The sequence below is a fragment of the Apteryx mantelli genome, chromosome 1, assembly GCF_036417845.1.
Source record: "Apteryx mantelli isolate bAptMan1 chromosome 1, bAptMan1.hap1, whole genome shotgun sequence".
Taxonomy (NCBI): Eukaryota; Metazoa; Chordata; class Aves; order Apterygiformes; family Apterygidae; genus Apteryx; species Apteryx mantelli.
The window spans coordinates 168,582,845-168,603,078 of record NC_089978.1 but is presented as its reverse complement, the minus strand read 5'-3'; the positions used below and the strand labels follow the sequence as shown (position 1 = coordinate 168,603,078).

General features: G+C 45.5%; 1 protein-coding gene across 2 annotated transcripts; it reads right to left on the bottom strand.

Moving 5' to 3' along the window:
• Positions 1 to 655: 655 nt before the first annotated feature.
• STRA8 (stimulated by retinoic acid 8) lies at positions 656 to 19,793 on the bottom strand. 2 transcript variants are annotated; one of them, XM_067311829.1, is made up of 9 exons: positions 19,713 to 19,793; positions 18,558 to 18,781; positions 16,727 to 16,802; positions 15,255 to 15,339; positions 14,718 to 14,870; positions 11,308 to 11,590; positions 9,965 to 10,041; positions 8,124 to 8,235; positions 656 to 719 (listed from the first exon to the last, which is right to left on the bottom strand). In XM_067311829.1, the coding sequence occupies exons 2-9, from the start codon at positions 18,753 to 18,755 to the stop codon at positions 699 to 701; spliced, it is 1,005 nt and encodes a 334-aa protein (XP_067167930.1). In that variant the 5' UTR covers positions 18,756 to 18,781; positions 19,713 to 19,793; the 3' UTR covers positions 656 to 698. The 2 variants fall into 2 exon arrangements, with proteins under 2 accessions (XP_067167930.1, XP_067167923.1); XM_067311822.1 differs by lacking the exon at positions 656 to 719 and adding an exon at positions 4,242 to 4,508.
• Between the last annotated feature and the right edge of the window lie 441 nt (positions 19,794 to 20,234).

The following is a 20,234-nucleotide window of genomic DNA, read 5'->3' as shown; positions in this document are numbered from 1 at the left end:
CATAATCCTGCTTTGGAGAACACCAAATCCCAAGCAGTCCTAGGACATTTGGTTTCCCACCTTATGCTGAGCCCTGGGGTCCCCCAGCTGTTTAACTGAAGCAGAGACCTTCCTTTCCCCTTCCCCGGTGGCTTGTGGAGCCAGAGCAGGGGGCACCCCGATATGGGCTCTCTCCACTCTCAAGTGTCCCTTGGGCTGAGGCGCACCTCCCCGCACCCTAAAGATCTGCAGCAGCAATGTTCATCTCCACTTGTAGTTTGCACTTACTCTGCCTAAGGGAAAGAAGTGGGCACCTCTAGGTTATGATTCATCTCATTCCCATGACATTTTAAAGGACAAATGAATGCTGCTCTAAGAGAGGTGTCTGAGATTAATAGGATGAATTGTCTTCTGCAGGTGCCTCCCCCTCCTTAGACTGCAGAGGGAATCTAGAGACCTTGCTTAGGCTATTGACCTCACAGAAATAATGAACTTCACTGAAATGAACCCTGCCTGGGGTTACTGGGAACAGGCTCAGGGGAACCAGCTTTCCCAAGAGACCACATCCTAGAATGACAAAGGAATTTTCATCAAAGATGAAGGAGAAAACTCTTTTGCTCACAGACTGATGTATTCATCGTACATCATGTGTATGTGTCTCCATCGTACCTGTTTGGTCTGGTGTGGTGGTTGTGCAGTGAGGACCACTTCTCTGGAAGTCAGTCTGCAGATTCTTCCTCCTTTCCAAAATCAGTGGAAACAGTCTTAATCAATATGGCCATATATACGTGTGATTGTACGTGGTATGGGTTGTTGGTGACATGTAATAACATTGTTGCTGTATCATAAGCTTGCATTTCCCTCCTTGAGATTAATATTGAGATATTTTTGGAGAAAATCAAATAAAATATACAGTGCAATGATATTTCCTAGGGTGATTGTCATAACAAGTGCCACGTAGTATTACTAGTACTACACAGAATAACTCGGGTTGGAAGTGACCTCTGGCAGTCATCTGGGCCAAGCCCTTGCTCAGAGCAGGTCCAGTTAGATAGGTTGCTCAGAGACTTGTCCAGTAGAGCTGTCTCCAAAGATGGAGATCCACAGCCTCTCTGATGAAGAGTTGGTTTAGAGAACAGGATACAGCAGTTAACAAATGAAGTACGCGACCAAGAAAGGGGTGAAAACTGCTATATTATGTAGCCTTCAGATGCTCCGTCGTCCATGTTGAGACTTCGCTTCAGCACTGTGGCTGGGATCCCCATATGGCGAAAGCAAGGTGGAAAGCATGGATGGGGAACCTCAGTGTTTTTGCTGGCTCTGTGTCAGTCTGCTGCATCCATTTCTTGTTTCTCCTTGTAAGAACGTGGTAGAATGCTGGCAAGTACCAGGTTTATATTTGGTTTAGATCTCTTAAAAAGAAAATCTGACATGGGTTTCCTATAAAAATCTGTCCTCAATCAGTTTTTATGTTCCCCACCATATGGATGGGACCATTGCTCATCTGCTCTGCTGTCATCTTGCACTTCCAGTCTGCTGCCATGTTCCCACGTCCCTGCTTGCATGTGGCTCACAAGCTCCCCGGAGCAGAGCCAGGCATGGCTTTACCTAGCATGAGGGGGATGAATTCTTGCTGGAGGCTGATCCACTACCACAGCCCATCCTACAGCCCAGGAGGGACAGGCAGCCATGGGGGAACATGCTGGTGTGGTGCGTTAAGGCTTAGAGGCAGTTTTTAGAAGCTGGGTAAGTAAGTCCTGATTTCAAGCCCAGGCTCTTTAAATGTCCTTCAAAACTTTCTCTTTCATGTGTTTGTTATATATAAGGAAAATCCTTTTATTTGCCTTAGGAGAAATTTCCAACTTTTTAAAGTGAAGCAGGTGGGGGCCCCCACTCCTCCTCAGCTGCATTCGGCCACTTGAGGTTTGGAGGCAGCTTTGACTTTACAGCGCAGTGACACGGCTTCTGTTTGTCTCCTACTTCACAAAAATGAACGAAAACCAGAAGGTCCTCGAGTGTAAAACTGAGGATTGCCTGGGAAACAGCAAGCTCCTTGCCAAGTGCATTGCTGGCGGTTACCGCTTGGTCCAGCAGGCAGCCAGAGGTGGGCCTGGAGCATTGTACCAAGGCAGACAGCTACCAGCAAGCCCAGGCAGACGCTCTCGCTGCTCTGGCCGCCGAAAGCTGGGGAGGAGCATTTGCCTGTACCTAGTTGCACTGGCTCCAGAAGCGTTCATCAGCAGTTCATTTTCATGGCTTTCCAACAGGGAGATGTGGGCTGCACAGCAGGGCTGACAGATGCTGTGCTTGCCGGGGACCGAGAGCATCTCCCTGCTGCGGCAGAGCAGACCTCGCACGGCTGGGCAGAGCTGCAACCGCCTGTGCAGCGTCGGCTCTGCCGGAGGGGAAACCACCTTCCCACAGTACACACGGGCCTGCACGCTTGTAAACTACAACCATTCCACAGGAGGAACCAAACTAGCACATTCTTCATCTCAACTCCATAATACACCCCACAAAGCTTGCTACCGATTGCAGGGTATTATTTTCACCCCAGCTGAACACATCTGTCATTTCCCATTCACGTTCAGGCCTGTCCTAACCTAAAATTCTCCCTGCAAAGCACCAGGGGCTCCCACGTTGATAATCAAGGGACTGCATCTACACAGCTTATGATGTCCATTTAAAGTGGTCTCCTGCGGCCGGTGGCAGGCTGAAAACACCTTCTGAAAGGGGAATATGCTGCTGTTTAACTTCTGTCCTAGGCTGGCCTTCGAAAGGGCAGGCATGAAGCCCAAATTAAAAAGGTTGTTAATCCTTGCTCATCCTCTATGCACATGGTGCTCCTACAGCGCAAGCCAGTTTAGCCAGGTTTGACCTCAGCTGATGTGGTATTTAAGCCAGACCTGGTGAGAGACTCACTGATGTAACCAAACTGATGTCATATGGCAAATGGACCTGAGATTACCCAAGTCTGTCCTGTGTTTGCTGGTGTGATGAGGCAAGGACTAGGATAAGGAATGAAAGGGTCTGCAAGATTTGAAAGAGAAGCAGTAAGCTGTAGAAAAAGTAGGTAGGACACTGTGAAAAATTAACCTATTCCCCCTCCCCCCCCCCCCCCCCCACATTACAGAACAATAAGAAAACACAGGCAGGACACTTGATGTAAGCACTTACTACTCTACATACATCTGTACGAGCTAAAGTGAAGAACAGTTTGGCCTTGGATTAACTGGGAAAGTCTGCACAGCTACTTCAACCAGCATGTGTTCCCAGACCCAGACTGTCCAGGGGATGGATATGCTTAATATATTGGGAGTGAGAGGGAGAGGAGGAGGTGGGAGATCCAGCCTTGCTCCTAACCCACTCAAGCCTCAAAGCGGTGGCAGCCTGCACATGTGAAGAGTGCCAGGAGGCCAAGGAAAAACGAGGTTGGAGAACTCATGGGGGTTCTTAAACCCAAACAGGATCTGCAAAGTAGGGGGACCCCCACCAAAAACACAACAGCCTATGAAACCCTTGGAAGTGCTACCACAGCCTCAGCTCCATGGGCAGATGGTCCTTCATAGGAATTATCTGGCCCTTGTACTTCAATGCCAGTCCCCATGTTTGTGACGGTTGTCAGCATGACCCCTTCTAGAGCACCATTCGTCTGCGTTTGCAGAGTGCCTCTAAAGATAGCTCAGAGATGTGAATGAACTTATTTATCTTCACAGGGGTTTTAATTCCTAGACACCATCTGAGCAGCCCTACTCATCAAAAAATATGATGTGGCAGAAGAGCATGGGGGGGCTTTGCCCTCGCTCAGGTTTACACACTTTGCAAAAGTAAATACTCCAAAGACTATTGTTGTGCCTCCACTTCTGTTGTCAGCTCAAGAGTAGGTGGCCACTGCTCTTGTCCTCATAAAGAAGATGATAGAAGAAACTCGTATCCCTCTCTGTGCCTGTCTGGAAAGGAAGAAATCCCTCTTTCACTGCCAGCCTGAGCTGAAAAGTTGTACAAGAAAGGAATTGCTGCCAGGGTGCTGGGAGGCACTTTGTGATTTTTGCAGGTTGCGGTTTGAGACCTGCCTGTTAGGGAAGTGTGCAGGATGTCACTGATGTGGTCTATTTTCAGCTCTGCCACCGCTTATGCTAGGCAAGGTCACCTATCTGCATGTGCCTCAGTTTACTTGTGAAACAACGTTAAGCATTAAAAAGCAATAGACAAAAAAAAATCTCTTTGTTATGATTTTATAAATAATCTAAAACCTAGAACTTTTAAAGGTATAAATTACTCAACTGATATATCAAGAAACACTGAGGAGGGAATGGGAAGTCAACAGCAACAAATCACTTCAACAGTGTCTCCACACTCCCCTCGGAGGGGCACTCCACTGAAAGAGGCGCAGTCTCTTTGCATATCTGGTGTACCCAGCAATGCTCGGCAAAACATCAGCAAACAGATACTATTTACAAATCATCATCATCGAAGGTCTCAGTGCACCTCAGCATCACGGTCTCATAGTCGAACTGAAGAGCTTCTTCCTGAAACCACCCCAAACCCAAGGAAGGTTAAAAACCACAAGAGTTGGTTGTGTTTCAGACAGAGAGTTGCTGGTTCGGTCAGCACTAGCATGTGTCAGCTAATGAGCCACAAGCCCTCCCTCCTCTCTGAATCAGCAACCAGCACTGGTCAGTCAAGTGCCTGATGAAGAACGGCTGAAATTTTCAACCAATTTCTTTCTAACTGGCTCCATCACGTTTCAATTTACATCATTTGGATGGGTATTACTGACTGCAGTAGCAATAGGGTCACATAACAGGCTCTGAAGACACAAATGCTTTCCGGAGCCCTTAACTTCCATTGACTTCAGGCTTTGCTGCTCTTTCAGCACAGAAGGAAATGGTGTTCTCTTTAACCAGATTACAGAGAATAAATGGCTCTTGAGAAATCAAAGTCTAGGAGATGAAAGAGTTCATCTCTGCAGTCCATCTAGTCCATCTTCTGCATTGATGCAAGACTCTGCAGGGCAAAACTGCTTTTGAAAATTGGTGCTTTTTAAAAAAAATATACGGCTTACAGAGCATTAAATCCCACTTGCTTGCAACATGACTCATCTAAAATCCCTTCTCTTTTAAAAAGAAAGTGTGTACTTGAAGATGCAGAAATGCTCAGTACAATTTAGAAAAAGTACTGACTTTCATTTAGACACTTTTGAAAATTTGGACCTCAATCTAAATTAATGCTTTACTGCCTTTGCTGCTAAGCATCTCTTATGATGTGACCTCAAGACAACAACTTTGGACAAATGACGCAATTGCTTAACTGATCTCATGCTCAGAAATATTTTTCTACCACATAACTTCCATGCTCCTGTTCTCACTTTTAGGTCACTGCCCATTTAAGAGTCCTCCTCTTCTTTGTGTAAATGATTTCTTCCCTCCTCTTGTGTGGTTCTTTCTCAAGCATTTTATACTTGTATGAGCCCAAGGTGTATAGCCCTGGCAGCTTTGAGAGTAGCAGCTCAAAAGAAGCTGCACTCGGTGGGTCTGTGACTATGAAATGGTAAATGTGCACAATCCAGCAATAACACCTAACTGTACAGTTAACTGGAAATGACATTAACAGAGAACTGGTACATACTGACCAGCAATAAAACCTGTCACCTCATCAGTTCTGCTGAAGGAAAGGAGACCACGGGTTGCCTTTCATAGTTCAGTCAAGTACACATTGCATGCCTTGCTTTACTATTTTATCTGCCACCCACCTCTGTACCTTCTACAAGGTGTGTGCACAGTGCACCAGGACACCACTTTACCCTTGGGATGTTTGATGCCTCCAGCACTGCGCAAACTTCTGGCTAGGGTAGCATCAGCAGGGGTACTGCATCAGGGAAAGAACGGTCTGCTGGGATTCAGTCACACCAGTGCAACATAAAGAGCTCTGAGCTAGTGCCCAGGTAGCAGGAGGGGCTCCGATCCCAGCCAAGAACAGGAATCTGGTGCTCTGTGTAACCCAATTACTGGGACAAACTGTATAGCCTACACTGAGCTCTCTGCTGCTGTCTGAATTAGTGCATTTCAAGCTATCTGCAATGTCTCCTAGTCCCACTCTGCAGCCACTTCCATGATTGTCTAAATCTGTTTGCTGTGAGATAGAGCTGAATTTCTGCCCTCAAAACCAGAAAATCTTGTCAGCTGGATTTTTTTGGCCTCTTGGCAAAACTCTCTAGATGTGCTGTACTGAAATTATCTAAACCAAAACAGATTGTGACCTTTGCATTATCAGTACTCTATGGCCTGGGTGATTTCTGCTCAAACTCCCTTTTGATTGTCTTCTGTTATCACAGAAAACTCAAAGTTCCTGCATAATAAAAGTGCACACAGCCTTTTGATTCCTTTTGGATCCACAAAAGCTCAGTCAACCGCTGATCTGCAGTACCTCAGCTGTTTCTCCTGCTGCACATCTTCCCATCATTACCATTCTCCTAGGCCTATTCCAACAATCCATCTTTAAAGCTTGAAAGAGACACAACCTCTTCTCACACCATCTGGCCTGGGAACTGTGAGATGGACTTGGGCTCACATACACCAATGCAACACCAAGAGGAAGGACAAACTGGGAGTGCCTAATGCTGCTGGGCATGACATCCACAAAGGATATTTAAAACCAGAAAATATTGTGTCTTGCATAAAGCTGTTCTTTCTTTTATAGCCAGCCTTAGTTCACGGTCACTTACATAAACGTGGGAAAACCTCTCTTCTTAAGCTGAACATAGCTATTCACAGACCACAGGGCTGTGTAGCTCTGACAATGGCCAGGAGCGATGTTTAGACAAAAAGTGCAAGAATTGTGTGTTTGTGTAGTGTGCTCTGTCAGAATTTGCTGCAATCTGTGGTGGACCTTCTGAATGAGAAATTGTACCCAGACCTTCAAATTTATTAGCCAGCAATGGATTAATCCTCCAGGAATTGTTCTAATTCCTTTTTGAACTTTTCAATCTCTGTTGCACCATCTGGTGAAAGAGTTCCTCGAGTTAAACCTGATAATTTCCATGAAAAAGTACTTTTTAACGTGCTGCCTGTTCATTTCATTGGGTGCTTTTTAGTTCTTTTTTTAGAAGCTATCTAAAACATGCTATGTTTACTATCTCTACACCACTTAGTATTTTACAAAATTCTCCCATACTGCTCCTCAAGTCTTTCTTTTTTCCATGCTTAAGAGTCCTACTCTAGCTGTTCCTGTTTAATACTTTTTGTTGTGTTTCCTGCCACCTCCCTGCATCTCTTCTAGTGCTACTGGCTCTCTGAGCTGGTGGGATCCAAATGGCAAGCAGCAGTCAGTATGTGATAGACAGTGGTGCAATAACAGTTTCTATTTTGTTTTCTGTCCCATTTCCCCTCATCACTATTTCCCTCAATGGAGCACCTGTTCAAGCAACAGAGACTGGCAGAAGCTAGGCAATAACAGAAAACAGAAAAACAGTGGCCACTGTGGAGGTACAGTGAACTCTGAGCCCAAACAAACATCCTTTTGCTGAGGGATCTCTCCCTTTTGGTCCTCTAACCCTGTGCAAGTTCTCAGCTCCCTCCTCGGCACTGGAGCAAGAAAGGGAGGAAGAACACTGCAAATCAAATGGCTTCTGGCACAGCAAACCTGCAACAGCAGACTTAGGGTAAGAGGCAGCCCAGCAAATGTTTATCAGGTCTTTTGAGAACATGAAAACTTTATTCTTCAGGCCTTTGCGCAGAGGTCCCAGACTAGGTAGCCTGGCACCAAGACAAAGCACAAGGTGGTCCAGCTGAGCTCAGGATCAGCAGCCTGTGGGTAATGGAGAACGGCAAAATGAGCAGGCACTGATTTGCCTGCTCAGATGAAGCTTTTCCATGTGGAAATGTTATGCAAAGAATAATAAAAAGTTTTCCTCATGTCATCGCCATTTTGAGTAATGCTCTACATAATACTAACCCCTCAAACCTTGCCTCTTACATAGTCAATGCTGCTGAACTTTGGAATGGCACATCTGAAGTAATGAACCCCAAGTTCTTGTTTTAATGATGCTGGAGATTAAGAGGAAAAGTGCAGGAAAAAGAAATCCCTGTCTAACAACGAGAGAAATATACTGTTCCTTCTGTAAGGAATCCTTTGGCAAAGCTTACCTGACAAAACTGCGTATTAGCAAAGAAAAGGCTTTTCAAGAAGTCAATGATCTGCAGATAGAGTCTGTGGTGATCCTCTGGATTTTCAGAAGCGCAGCTTCCAAATGCTGAACTGAAAATGGAACCACAAATTATATTTAATTTCCTGTTCTGTCTTTTCTCCTCCTACTTGCTTTCTCTCCTCAACATTTTACTTACATATCAAAAAAGATTTAGATTGTTTTCAAGATGAATCTGATATTAAAGGCAACAGCTGAACAAGACAAGGAGGGGTGGAGGAGATATTGTCTACCAAATGCAAGAAAGATACTTAGAACAGAGAACTGCAATACAAGAAACCATTATCACAACAAAGAAATCCACTGATACATGACTCCCGGTGCTCACACAGTTTTAGGAAGAAGTATGCATTCATTATAATCGAGAGCAACAGTGGTTATTTGGTAAGGTATTTTGTAGAGTTGTTCAGAGGAACAGCTTTGACTTCTTTTGTTAAATTTTTTGAGTGAATACAACAACTATGTGGCGATGGTCTGACACATTAGCTATCATTAGTAGCTTTGTACTCAGATAATGGGCAACTTTGGTAAAAGGCTCACATATTCACTCTGGGCCTCACCTCTATAGTCTCCCTGGGATCTTACAAAGTTCTGCCCACACACCTCTGTCCTGAATTACAAGGCTCAGGATGACAGAAAAAGGAGGAGACAGGATAAGTGTTGCCTACTGAAATACTAATCTAATTTGGGGTTTACACTGGATTTTTGGGTGCTAATCTCCAAATTGCAAAGATGACAGTAAGAAATTGCATCATTAAGGAATGTTTTTTCTTATTTCAAAAGCAAACAATGTTACTTAATTGTGATTTAAGCAATCAACATTATTTAATGGGTTTGTGTTTTGTTAAGCTTTATTGTGTATTCAAATGTATTCTGATCAACACCCCAAACAACCTTATTTCCATTCATGCTGTTCTGGAAGCGCTAAGTGGAGTGGTGGTAAAAGAGAGAACAAAATTCATACTAAAGCACCCTCTGAATATGGAAAAATATGTAGAAAATTGGATCCAAAAAGAGGGATTTAAAACACTTTGCAAAGAGAAAAAAATCCTAATCAAATATAAAGAGCAAGTAAGAATATATAAGACATGAGTCATAATGTGATTTTCCTCTTGAGGAAAACAACTCGTCTTTCTCCGGTCTACTGGCAAAATCAAATGCAGTGCTAGTTTTGTATCTGACATGTTCTCTCTTAGGGAACTGTGATTTGACCTGCAGAGGAAAGAGATGTTATTATTTAATAGATCTCATGTTTCTTCAATGTTACTGTTGCGGTCAACCACACTTCAGCTTGATCAACTACTTGTGATTGAATTACAGTACTTGAAAAAGGTAAGGAAGGCAACATTAAGAAAAAAAAAAAGAATATTTTTGTCTCATTAAATAACAGTAGAGTTCACAGTCAGCTGACTGATCCAGGGAATGCCTTATGGTCCTCATAGTCCTGTCAAGTAAAAGAGAAAACAGGCAAACTTTGCAAACCTTGCAATTGGACAAGAGAGAAAGCTATGAGGAGTGGTGAAGAAAACCAGCTGGACCCACTGTTATCTGGAACTGACTGGGCACTCTTAGTAAGCGATTCTCCCTTGTTCTGCTGTAAATGCCTATTAATCATTTCACTTTTACACCTTAGGAGATAGCATTATTATGAGCACAATGGCTGGAGGCTTCTATTTTAACCATTTACTAAAAATTAGGCTCAAAAAAAATGAAGTTAGTCTATTGACTTGCTCCAAAGGGTGCGTACACTATCTAGGAGAAGGGGTGGGTTTATAAATTTACCTCTGACTAGACATTCCCTGAGTCTCATTTCTGTCAAGGAAACCAGAAGCAACATCAAATGCATCTTCAAACATTACCTACCAAAGAAAACACTTCAGATGTCAACACATCCAGCCACTTCAGAGTTTTACCGAGGCTATAATTTTTAATAATTAAGTCTTTAAAAAACATGAAATTCTTTCCTTCCATTTAACAGACATGCTTACTGTTAGAATAAACTCACAGGGTTTTGTGGAGACAGGAATAATAAGGAATAACAATATTTCATGACTAAGAGCACAAGATTAGTCCATTCCCTTAGGCCTGTGTGTCAGCCTCTAGGAATTAGGCTTACATTAGGCTCTCCCAAAACATCAGGAAAAAACATGGACTATACCAGTGCTTTCCAGCCTTGACTGTGGGCTGCTACTGCTGTTTATGGCTAGAGATCTCAGCTGTACCAGCCACTCTTACCAAATCTGACTCCAGTGTGCGACCTGCCTTACAATGGAGTTTGGATTCTCCATGTTACAGACCCGTAAACTCATTAATCCACTCCATCAAAATGTAGTTCATACAATTTTCTGTGCCAGAAAGTACCGTACATGCAATGTCCCCATGACATTTCCCAGGCAGGTCAGCAATATGAATTGCCCAAGTGTCCTGTCACTCAATAAGAACTTGCTAATGTAATTTACTTATATACTCAGGTTGGACACCCTCCTTGTCCCCCACAACAAATAAAATTACCCGTATGCCTTTGAGCAGCTAGTGGCTTAGGTAATCAGCACTGCAAAAACAGTTTACAGTGAGTTACCTTTTGCTTAATCTCTTTTTAACAAATGCCCTGCACTACTGAGTCACTGACTCTTGGCTCTGCAGGAATGCCTGGAATGGGCAATCATTTACCCTGTACTACTGGAGCTGGTCTACAAATATTGTTGTTTTCATTAAAAAAATGCAGGCCTTGGGAAACTGGGTATTCCTCCTGGGTTTAGCCCATCAGGGCTCCTTGGAGAGTTTCCAGAGGACAGTAACTGTATAATCCTTGTTCTTGCTCTCTTGTCCCTGGAGTAAGTTAGAGCAAATGTAACTGTCACTTAGCACAGAAACGCTATAGGTCAGTGGAGATTAGCAGGACTACTACCACTGCCTGCTTACAGCTTGCTACATATCATATTGAAAGAGAATTCAATGCAGACTTTTACTCAAAGACTGCTTACAGTCTCCACTTACACGTTCCAGTGGTTATGGGCAGGCTTAATTACAATTACTGTATGCCTCCAATTAAAAGCTGCACAGCCAATTAGCTCCTCAAGGCTTGGAGCCTCAGAGACAGTCGGGCTGCATTACTGAGCACTTACTTCCTCCTGTGTGGAGACCAGGGAACCACTGGCTTCCTCACTGTTACCTCGGCTGTCCCTCATGCTGCCTTCAGCGCATGCAGGCTCTTGGCAGGGAGCCTTGGGATCCAGGAGGAAATCTCTCTGACTACAATACTGCAAGATGCTGTCCCTCCTTTCTTCGGAAAGTTCTTGCCAGAGGTGGGAAATGGCCATGGAGACTACAGGAAGAGGCACCTCTTCGGTGCAAACTATTCCATGCTCTATCAGCAGGTCCACTGTGTGCTTATAAAAATACAGATACCTGTAATGAAAGGAAAAGGAGCATCTCTTTAAGAGCAGGCTCTGATGCAGTCATCTACCAGAAAGCAACATGGGACTGGGGAGAAGCTCTGATTCATAATTGCTTCACTGACTCCCCGCTCCCAGACTTCATACAATTAATGAAGGTTACCCAATGCTGTTTGAAGATTTTAGCCACTCTATTCTGCCAAGACTTCATCTGTAAAGGGCAGGCTCCAGCCAGAGGCTCAGCGCAATTGCCTTACAACTGAAGCTCCAGGCAGCTGCAGGCTCTACTGGTGGCAAAAGCAAACCTTGTTCTGGCATTTCATAAATTTTGAGTACTTGCCTTTGTATCCTGAGGCTTTTACACTGTAAGCCATTTTTTGTACTTTTATTGGTATTGCACTACATTTAAAAGCCTTGGCTGAGGTCAGGACCCTGATGTATTAGATACTGTACATACCGAGAGGAAGATTACCCCAGGCCCGAAAGCTCCACTTGAGTAAGCACGGGAGCTCAATTTCCTCCATTTTACATCTGAGAAACCATGTCCCTAAGATTGACTTGTGTAAGGTCTGTAGTGAACCGGCAACTGAATGTAAAATGTCTTAATTTTAATCCGGTGACTAAACCAGAGAACCATCCTGCTGCTTCTGTTGGCACTGTGTGACACAGTGAACCAGGAATAATAATGTCTACTATAGAAAGCAGCACTGAAGGTTACTTAAAGTTTATTAAATGCTTAGAGCTTCTCAGATGAAAAGAACAAGTTTAAAGCAATATGAAGCAAAGTTCTATAAGCAGAAGTCATTGTTACTGCATTTGACTGGGCTCAAAATGATTCCTTGAAAGATGTCCCAACTGATGTCCCAATCAAAGAGTATTGCATGAGAAAGTAAATCAAAGCTGTTCAGTCTTTAATTTTTAATATTTAATAAACCAATATTGAAAGTCTTAAAATAATCCCACACGCAAGCATAAACATGTTTACCCTTCCATTTCCATGGTCTGAAGCTTTTGCCACCATTCCTGGAGACAAAAATATCCTAAAAGGGGATTAGCACCCTCATTTCAGCTATTATGCTCACGAAGGATTCTGAGTCCAGCTCCAAATGAAGGATCTGGAGTTTCTCAAAGAAACAGAATATGAATTACTATTAGACTGCTCTGTGAAAGAAATTAAGCTTGAACCACAACCCATCGAGTTCCTTCCCAGATGGTAAGAGGCAACCACATTTTGCAGGGCAGAGAGTACTGTGCAGTGCTATCACTGGGGTACCTGGTGCAGGACATGGAAATACACAGTTCTTCAAAGCCCAACACATTTCTGATGCTGCCAAAATAATGTGACTAGACTATCACCGAGAGGCGTTTGTTGTCTTTGCTGGATAGTCCCTGCTGTTTTGTGGCTGTTATCAAAGATCACTTTGCGGGAAGGATTAGCTAATAAAGCAACTGCAGTCTGCCATAAAACTGTAGGGTAAATGCAAGAGTCCACACAACACGGCAAGGGCACGGGTCTATCTTGTCAGTGAAGAAGGAGAACACAGAGGTTTATGGCTCTGTCGTGCAGTCTTTGATGAAGCAGAGCTTACTTCCCCCAGAAAATCTTGATTCAGCACATTTCAAGGTCTTGTAAACGGTACCTTACTACAGACACCTCTCTCTGTTCTCACAGAAGCAAGAATAGGAACAGTGGTAGGCTGGAGCCATCTGCTGGTACAGCTGCAGTCTCATCTTGATGAAAAACTCAATAATCCAAGGGAATTTCATAAAAAGCACCAGCTCAGATCAAAAGAGAAAAAGGAACTGCAGAAGTTTTTCTTTAAGGTAGTGCATCAGCTCTGGAAGAGGATGCCAGCTGCAGCTGTGGAGTCTCCTGAGCTGGATGTTCTGAACACAAATTTGACAAATGTCTGCCTGGATAACTGGGGTAAACTTGACTCTGCCTGACAGTATGGAATAGATCAGATAAGTTGCCATTTCTAAAACCTTTATAATGACATGATCATTCAGCCTTTTTGAAAAGCATTCATGACCCCAAAGTACATCCTAGTGCTGTCTGACAGCAAGGGGAAGAATGCGACGAATAATGTATTTAGTCTTAAAATATGAGTAACTTTGACCAAAAAAAAAAAAAAGAAAAGTAATTTTACCATTATAATCCCAAATTAAAATACATAGATTATTGACAACAGAACTCTGCTCTTCGATTCTTAGCTCCTGCCTCAGGCATTTAGGAGCTGATCCCAAGGGTCTCACACCTTCTTGCTGTGGGAATGCATATGTAAGTGTTTACGTTCCCTTCCTTCCTCCCTGTGTTGCAATCATTTTGAGGAGTGCCTTCTGAAGTCTTCTAGACCACTGCTCTTCTGCAGACCACAGGCTGAAGGCTACATGATCTTCCCTTGTTCCTTCCAGCCTCACCCTGCTGAGATCCTATGGAATGTGAATGTCAAGGACCTAATTCTGCACAGGACATCAGCGCTCAAGCTGCTCATGCCAATGTCAACTAGAGGCAGGATGAACATCATTGCGGGGAAGACATCTGCCCACATTGCCTACCTCCCATTTCTGCACCTCCCCCAGAATACATACAGCTCGCAGCTTGTGCATTTGATCTGGTACAGCAATTTCTACCTTCCTGAAACATGGTCCCATTGTGAGGACAGAGCTCGACAGCAGCACTGATACCACAAACCTACAGAGACACATGCCAGGATAAATCACACTCGGCAAATATGACCTCACTCTATTTGAGCTTGCCCCTTACACCACTGTCAGCAGGTATGTTGGGTCTTATTCTGCAGGCCACCTAAACAGTTGGAAAGCACAGCCACACAGGGGCTGACACACTTGAATGAAAGTTTTCTCTCTTTCTTGAGGATGGATGGAAAATTCTCAGGGATTCTCCAAGGCCTGTAAAGCTGGGGGCCTGCCACAATGTTGGGAGCCATTCGTGTGCCAAGCATGGGCAAGAGACTTGGGAGGTGCTCAGCTCCCCCACCAGCAGGACCAAGGTTGCTGGCTTGAGGCTTCTGCATGGCAAGGCAGGCTCCAGCAAGGCTGCACGTACCACAGGCACTGGGTGCACAGTCATAACGCAAACAAATGAACAAACTGAAGGCAACCAAGGGTGCACCTACCGTTCAAATTCCACCAGATCAGGGGACGAAGTGGCTGGGGACTGGATAAGTCCCGGCTTCCCATCCTCTTCCATTGTGTTTTTTTCATATTCTTGAATCAAACACAAGACTGTAGAGCCACTCTCACTCATGGTTTCTAAGGTGGATGCAGTGCTGGAAAGAACACACAAAAAAAGCCTAATTAAGTCTCAACTGGATTAATAATGTCCCTGTCATGGCCACTGTGAAGTCCAAGGACATTCTTCCCAAGTAGGCCTTTTTCCTGCCTTTTGCTTTGCAAGCAAATGAGAACTCCTTGGTGGAAATGAGCTACACAGGGGGGAAAGGAAATATAAACACTGACTGAAAACGAGACCAACAAATGCATAGAGCATTCATGCACTGAATGGGATTACAAGGGTCTAGGTGAAATCTCTTCATCTTTCCCTCATGACAGGCCTCAGCTTGGTAATTCAGTAACATGGACAAAGTGCTGCAGAGATACGGGAAGCAGGTGTAAAGTATTATCATCCTTCTTTGCCTGGTACAAGTCTTTACCTGTGATTGCTGAAGTGCCTCTTGACATACTCCTCCCTGACTTCCTCCAAGCTGGACGGGCTCCCATCCTCCAGGCTGAAGGACTCTGTCGCAGCAGAAAGGTGGCTGTCACGTCAGGGGAGCGCCTGGCTTCCCTCTCACCCCCCGTCCCAATCAAACAGAGTAATTCTGATAACTGGTCCTTTGCTGTCATGAGCTGGAGCTTTTGATTAGGCAAAAATGATGCGAGACGAGACACCTCAGCCTCTCCTACAACGTAGCTAGCATGATCGGGAGCTTGTGATCACTGAAGGACTTAGTATCACTGCTCCCTTTGTAATGCTGGTCTGACAGGAAAACCAACGGGGAAAGCCACCAGCAAATCACAGTTCAGGCAAGTACCAGTCAATACAGTATTTTGCAATTGCTGTACAGCCAGCAAGCTGCGTGTAAAAACCCCAGACAAGCAACCTCTGTGATTCAGAAGCAGTATGAGTTACACATATGTGCAAGGGGACATTTTCCTCAAAACTCTCCTTAGCCAGCTCCACTGCTTGCGATCACTTCAAACCCCCTCTCTCTGTCAAACTATTCACTCTACCTATCACTGCATTTCACAGGTTATCCGAGGGTGTGGGTTCAAAGGAGTTGGCTCATTTCAAGCATCGGGATTTTCAATTGATGCCAATTCTTTGAGGTGCAAGCTGCATAAACAACAATTTTTTTTTTAGGTGACAGTATTTTGGACACTGAAGGGACATAAAAATATGCCCCAAGTCTCTAGCCCATGGACTCCCAGCCCTATTTCTTCCATGAGAGGCCCTGGCCAGCACCAGCACGCAGCGGGCACGCTGGTGGCAGCAGGGACGGCCAGAACACATGGCATCGTGGGAGCATGCAAAGGCGACCCGCCAAGCTGGAAGAAAACAAAAAACACAGCCTCTCTCTTACTTCTTGCTCCCAGAGTAAATTCTTAACTAGAGGTTCCCAGTGAGGAAATCCTCAGCGGACTTTCTGTCCTTCTCCTGTACCTCTGCCTCAAATGGGGACCTCACGGTCCCTGGCTCGACCCTGGCTGTACTTGACTCACCACGCCGGGTGCCTGCAGCTGCCGCGACTTGGCTGCCCCCGGCACTGTGGCCGGGGAGCCTGCACCAGCCCCAGGCCAACCGGGCAGGAGCCGGCGGAGTGAATCGGCAGCAGGGCGACGAGGGTGCAGCCCAGACACGGACGGCAGCAATTGCTGGTTTCCTTCACCAACTCAGGCTGGGCTGGGCAGGGGGCAGGAAACGCTGTGAGCCAGAGGGGTATTTCTGGGGTACAGTGCTTTGCGGGTTGATAGACTTTTGCACTGCCCCTTGCTTATGGCCGCAGTTAAAGCCACGGCTGGCTCTAGCACTTTAACGGGCTCGGTGCACATCTGGCTATCTTTATTAAATAAATAAAATATAAGCCCAAGCAAATTGTGCAAGGCAAATACTTGCATACGGTACCTTTCATCTTCAGCAAAGAAGCCAGGGTTTGCTCCAGCTCCTGGATATAACTCTTAGCCTTACGCAAAACCTGACACTAAACATAAAAAGAAATCAGAACTGATTGCTCTCGGCTCTGACTGGATTCATGTTTTAACATGCCTTGGTTGTTTTCTACACTTTGCTTCACTTTGACCTTCAGTTATCTCAAAGTCTCTGTGAAAACAACTGTGTTGTTTCACCATCTACCTTTATCCACTTGAAAAAAAGGAAAGAACTAATATTAGAGCAAACTTAAATATAGACTATAAATATTAGGGTATATATTACGTAATACATACACATAACACCCCGTCACACAGCCATTTGCTACTTAACTCTGATCTTCTTTCATAAGCAACTGTTGTTATTTGAATTGTTCTCTTCTTGGAGCATGTCCAGGAATGCCACACTGTGAAGTCTTGCTGGATGTCTACTGACATGAGGCATAAGACTTTACTATTCATTTCCCATGAGAATTATGCTAGGAGAAGCCTTTGCCACATCTGCTGTCAGCTACACTGATGCAAACTGGAGCAACTTTGCTGAGCTACACATCATCCCTTCATCACTTATAGCAGGCATAACTGAGAACATTTGGCCAATACATTTAAACATACACAACTCAAAAATATTTCAAGATTGACATGATCATTGAGACCAGCCACAGTCACCTTAGACAGGAGGTCTACCTTGCACAGCTTCCACAGTGGATGTTTTAGCCGGGCAGTAAGCAGTAGGACGAGGTGAGAACTTCAGTATTTAGGCTCTTAAAGATATTGATTTTCCTTGGCCCCAAAAAGTCTGTGATTTCATTATACTATGAAACAGAACAGTTTCTGACTAGGAATAAATCAGGGGGACTTACCAAAATACTATGAAAACTCAGAAGCCCACTGTGAAAAGAACTGGAATATTAACACAGTCCCCTTAGATTAGACAAAACAAGCATTTGTTTTGTCTCAGTTTCTGAGATCACAGTGACTTCAGCTTGTTCAGATCTGGCCAAGCTGAGCTCTTACCTCAAACTGTTTTAGAGGGAAGGGGCTCAGCAGGCACAAGCCCTGGGCAGCAGCATTTCGCACGCTGAGAAGCTCAAAGTGCTTTACAAAGATGATCCCTGTCTGAAACAGTCATTACCCTCTCCATCTTACAAACTGGAAAACTGAAAGTAACCAATCTAACTAAATGAACTGGTGGCAGAATCAAGAATAAAAGGACTCCTGATGCTTATTCCTCCACCTTGAGTACATTAACATTCATTTTTTCAGTAGCATTCCAGGCCAATTTCACCTTTATGAACAGTATCTCTTTTGGTTAAATAGTTTCTTAGTTTAGCAAAGTGCAGTAAACAGTAGTGGTTGTTGTCTTTTTTCCTGACTTGTTTTTCCAGACTGTCTCCAAGACAGAGTGCAACTCATAACGCTGAATAAATTATTCCCTTTTCTTCCCTGCAACTTCTGCCCCTAAACTCACTAGCTCTGATTTCACAGCAAAAAGCTGCGAAATCAGGATACTTTCATCATGGCGTTCCTTGATTAGCTTCCAAAATACTGCTATTAAGAAGCAGCAAAACCGCCACAAGAAAAGTGCAGATGAGCTGCATGATAAACCCATGACACTGAGACGAGAAAGTGAGCAATTTGCTCATGCTGCGCCGACAGCTGCAAAGTAAAAGGGATCCAGGGCAACTGCACGCAGTGAAATTACACACACGCTGGCACCCCTAAAGGTACAGTGGGCATCACAGTAAACCTTAGATAAACATACACACGTGTAATAGCAATAAATAGACACAGTCACTGCTCCGCACCTTTGAGGCTGAGTTGTCTGACTGAGATAAAACAGTTTCCCGCAAGCTGTTGAAGAGTCCTGCCAGCTTGGCCCGGTGGCGTGCCTGCGACAAGCGTCTTTTTACCACACGCGGCTCTGGCTTGAGCTCTTGCAGACGTTTCAGGAAACCAGGACTCACTCTGACATATGGCTTGCTACAGTCGTCAGCTGTCTCCATCAAAAGCTGCAACGCAACATTTATTTCTACCAAACAAAAAAGACAGGTGAAGGAAAAGCAATCCTACAGCATGGGTAGTGGGCAGATAAAGAAGTAAAGTTCAGGGTGACATACAAGAACGTTTCTGCTCATTTTTGGTAGGGAATCATAGAGTTTAAAGTCATGATACTGGATGTACAGTTGAGGGAGATAGCTCCATAAATGCCATTTTTGGTTAAAAGATACAGTGTAGAAAGAAAGAAATCACATTAATGAAATCATTCTCCACCCAGCGTGCTTTGCTGTCAGTAGGCCAATCAAACTTCTGCTGAAATCACTAAAAAGACCGATCATACCTTACAGAGATATGGCAATACTACAACTCAAAAGTCACTAGGCAGCACTCACACAATAAACCTAGTACTGAGACTTCGGTGAGCAGCATAAAAGTCAATCAATTACCCCAAGCAATACATATTTGCAGTGTATTACAGAATTGTTGTTTGCTCTTGATATATTAGATTTGAGCAAATATGTAACTAGAAGTTAATCAGTAAGGATTATCCAATAGTAATAAGCTTGTGTTGCCTATTCTGCTAACAACTTCCAGGTTTAGCTTTAGCCCTGCTCCGGCAGCCAGTGTAACGGCGCCGCTCGCCGTTGCCCAGTAATCTGATGGGGGGGGAGCTGGCTCCGGTCGTGACAAGGCTCCAGTCGCAACAGACGCCAGTCGCGACATGCTTTACCCCAAGCGGCGTGTCCGAAACCCCCGCACGGGGGTGGGGGGGTACCTCCCCCGCACTTGCAGCCCGGGCAGCAGGAGGCAGAAACCCCCAAACCCGACCTGCTGTCCGCATTACCCACCGGCAGCGGAGCCTACACGCGGCAGTAACTCCCGCCCCTGCTTTTTCTTCCACAGCAGGGAGGAAAAACACCCCAGCCGGTAAAAACAAAAAACCAAAAAACCAAAAAACAAACCTGCGGCCGCCCAAGAACCCCGCGCGACAAGGCTCCCCAAGCGGAGAGGGCAGCCCGGGGGTGTCGTGCCGCGCCGCTTCGCCCCCGGCCCGCGACGCCGCGCCCGCGCTCCCGACCCCCCGCGCCCGCCGGCGCGCCTCTGCCCGCCCCGCGCCCAGCAACATGCGCCGCACGTGGCGGGCGACCAATGGGAGCGCCGCCGGCGCCCGCGGGCGGCCAATAGGGAGGCGGGGAGAACGCGGGCTGGAGCTGCTGGCGGGGGGAGGGGGGACAAAGAGGCGGGAAAATGCGGGCGGGGAGCTGGGGCGCCGCGCCGGAAAGGGGGGGGGGGGAAGCGCCAGCCTCACTCGCGGCGGGGCGGGGGGGTGGACACGGCGCCCCCACCCGGGGCAGGCAGGGGGGAGACACCACTCGCAGCCGCCATCGTAGCGCCGCGGCCCCTCTGCCCGCTGCGCGGGGGCGCAGCGCTGCGGCCTCACTGGCCGTGCGCCCGCAGGGCCCGCGCCAGGGACCACAGGCCCC

Bases quoted from the DNA above. Each gene is read 5' to 3' on its own strand.
- STRA8 (XM_067311822.1), bottom strand. From the start codon at position 18,755: ATGGAGACAGCTGACGACTGTAGCAAGCCATATGTCAGAGTGAGTCCT. The intron at 11,591-14,717 runs GTAGGTGCACCC...CTTTCATTACAG, and splicing joins GATCTGGTGGAATTTGAACG to GTATCTGTATTTTTATAAGC. The intron at 8,236-9,964 runs GTAAATTTATAA...TTCCATTTTCAG, and splicing joins CAGGGAATGTCTAGTCAGAG to TTCAGCATTTGGAAGCTGCG.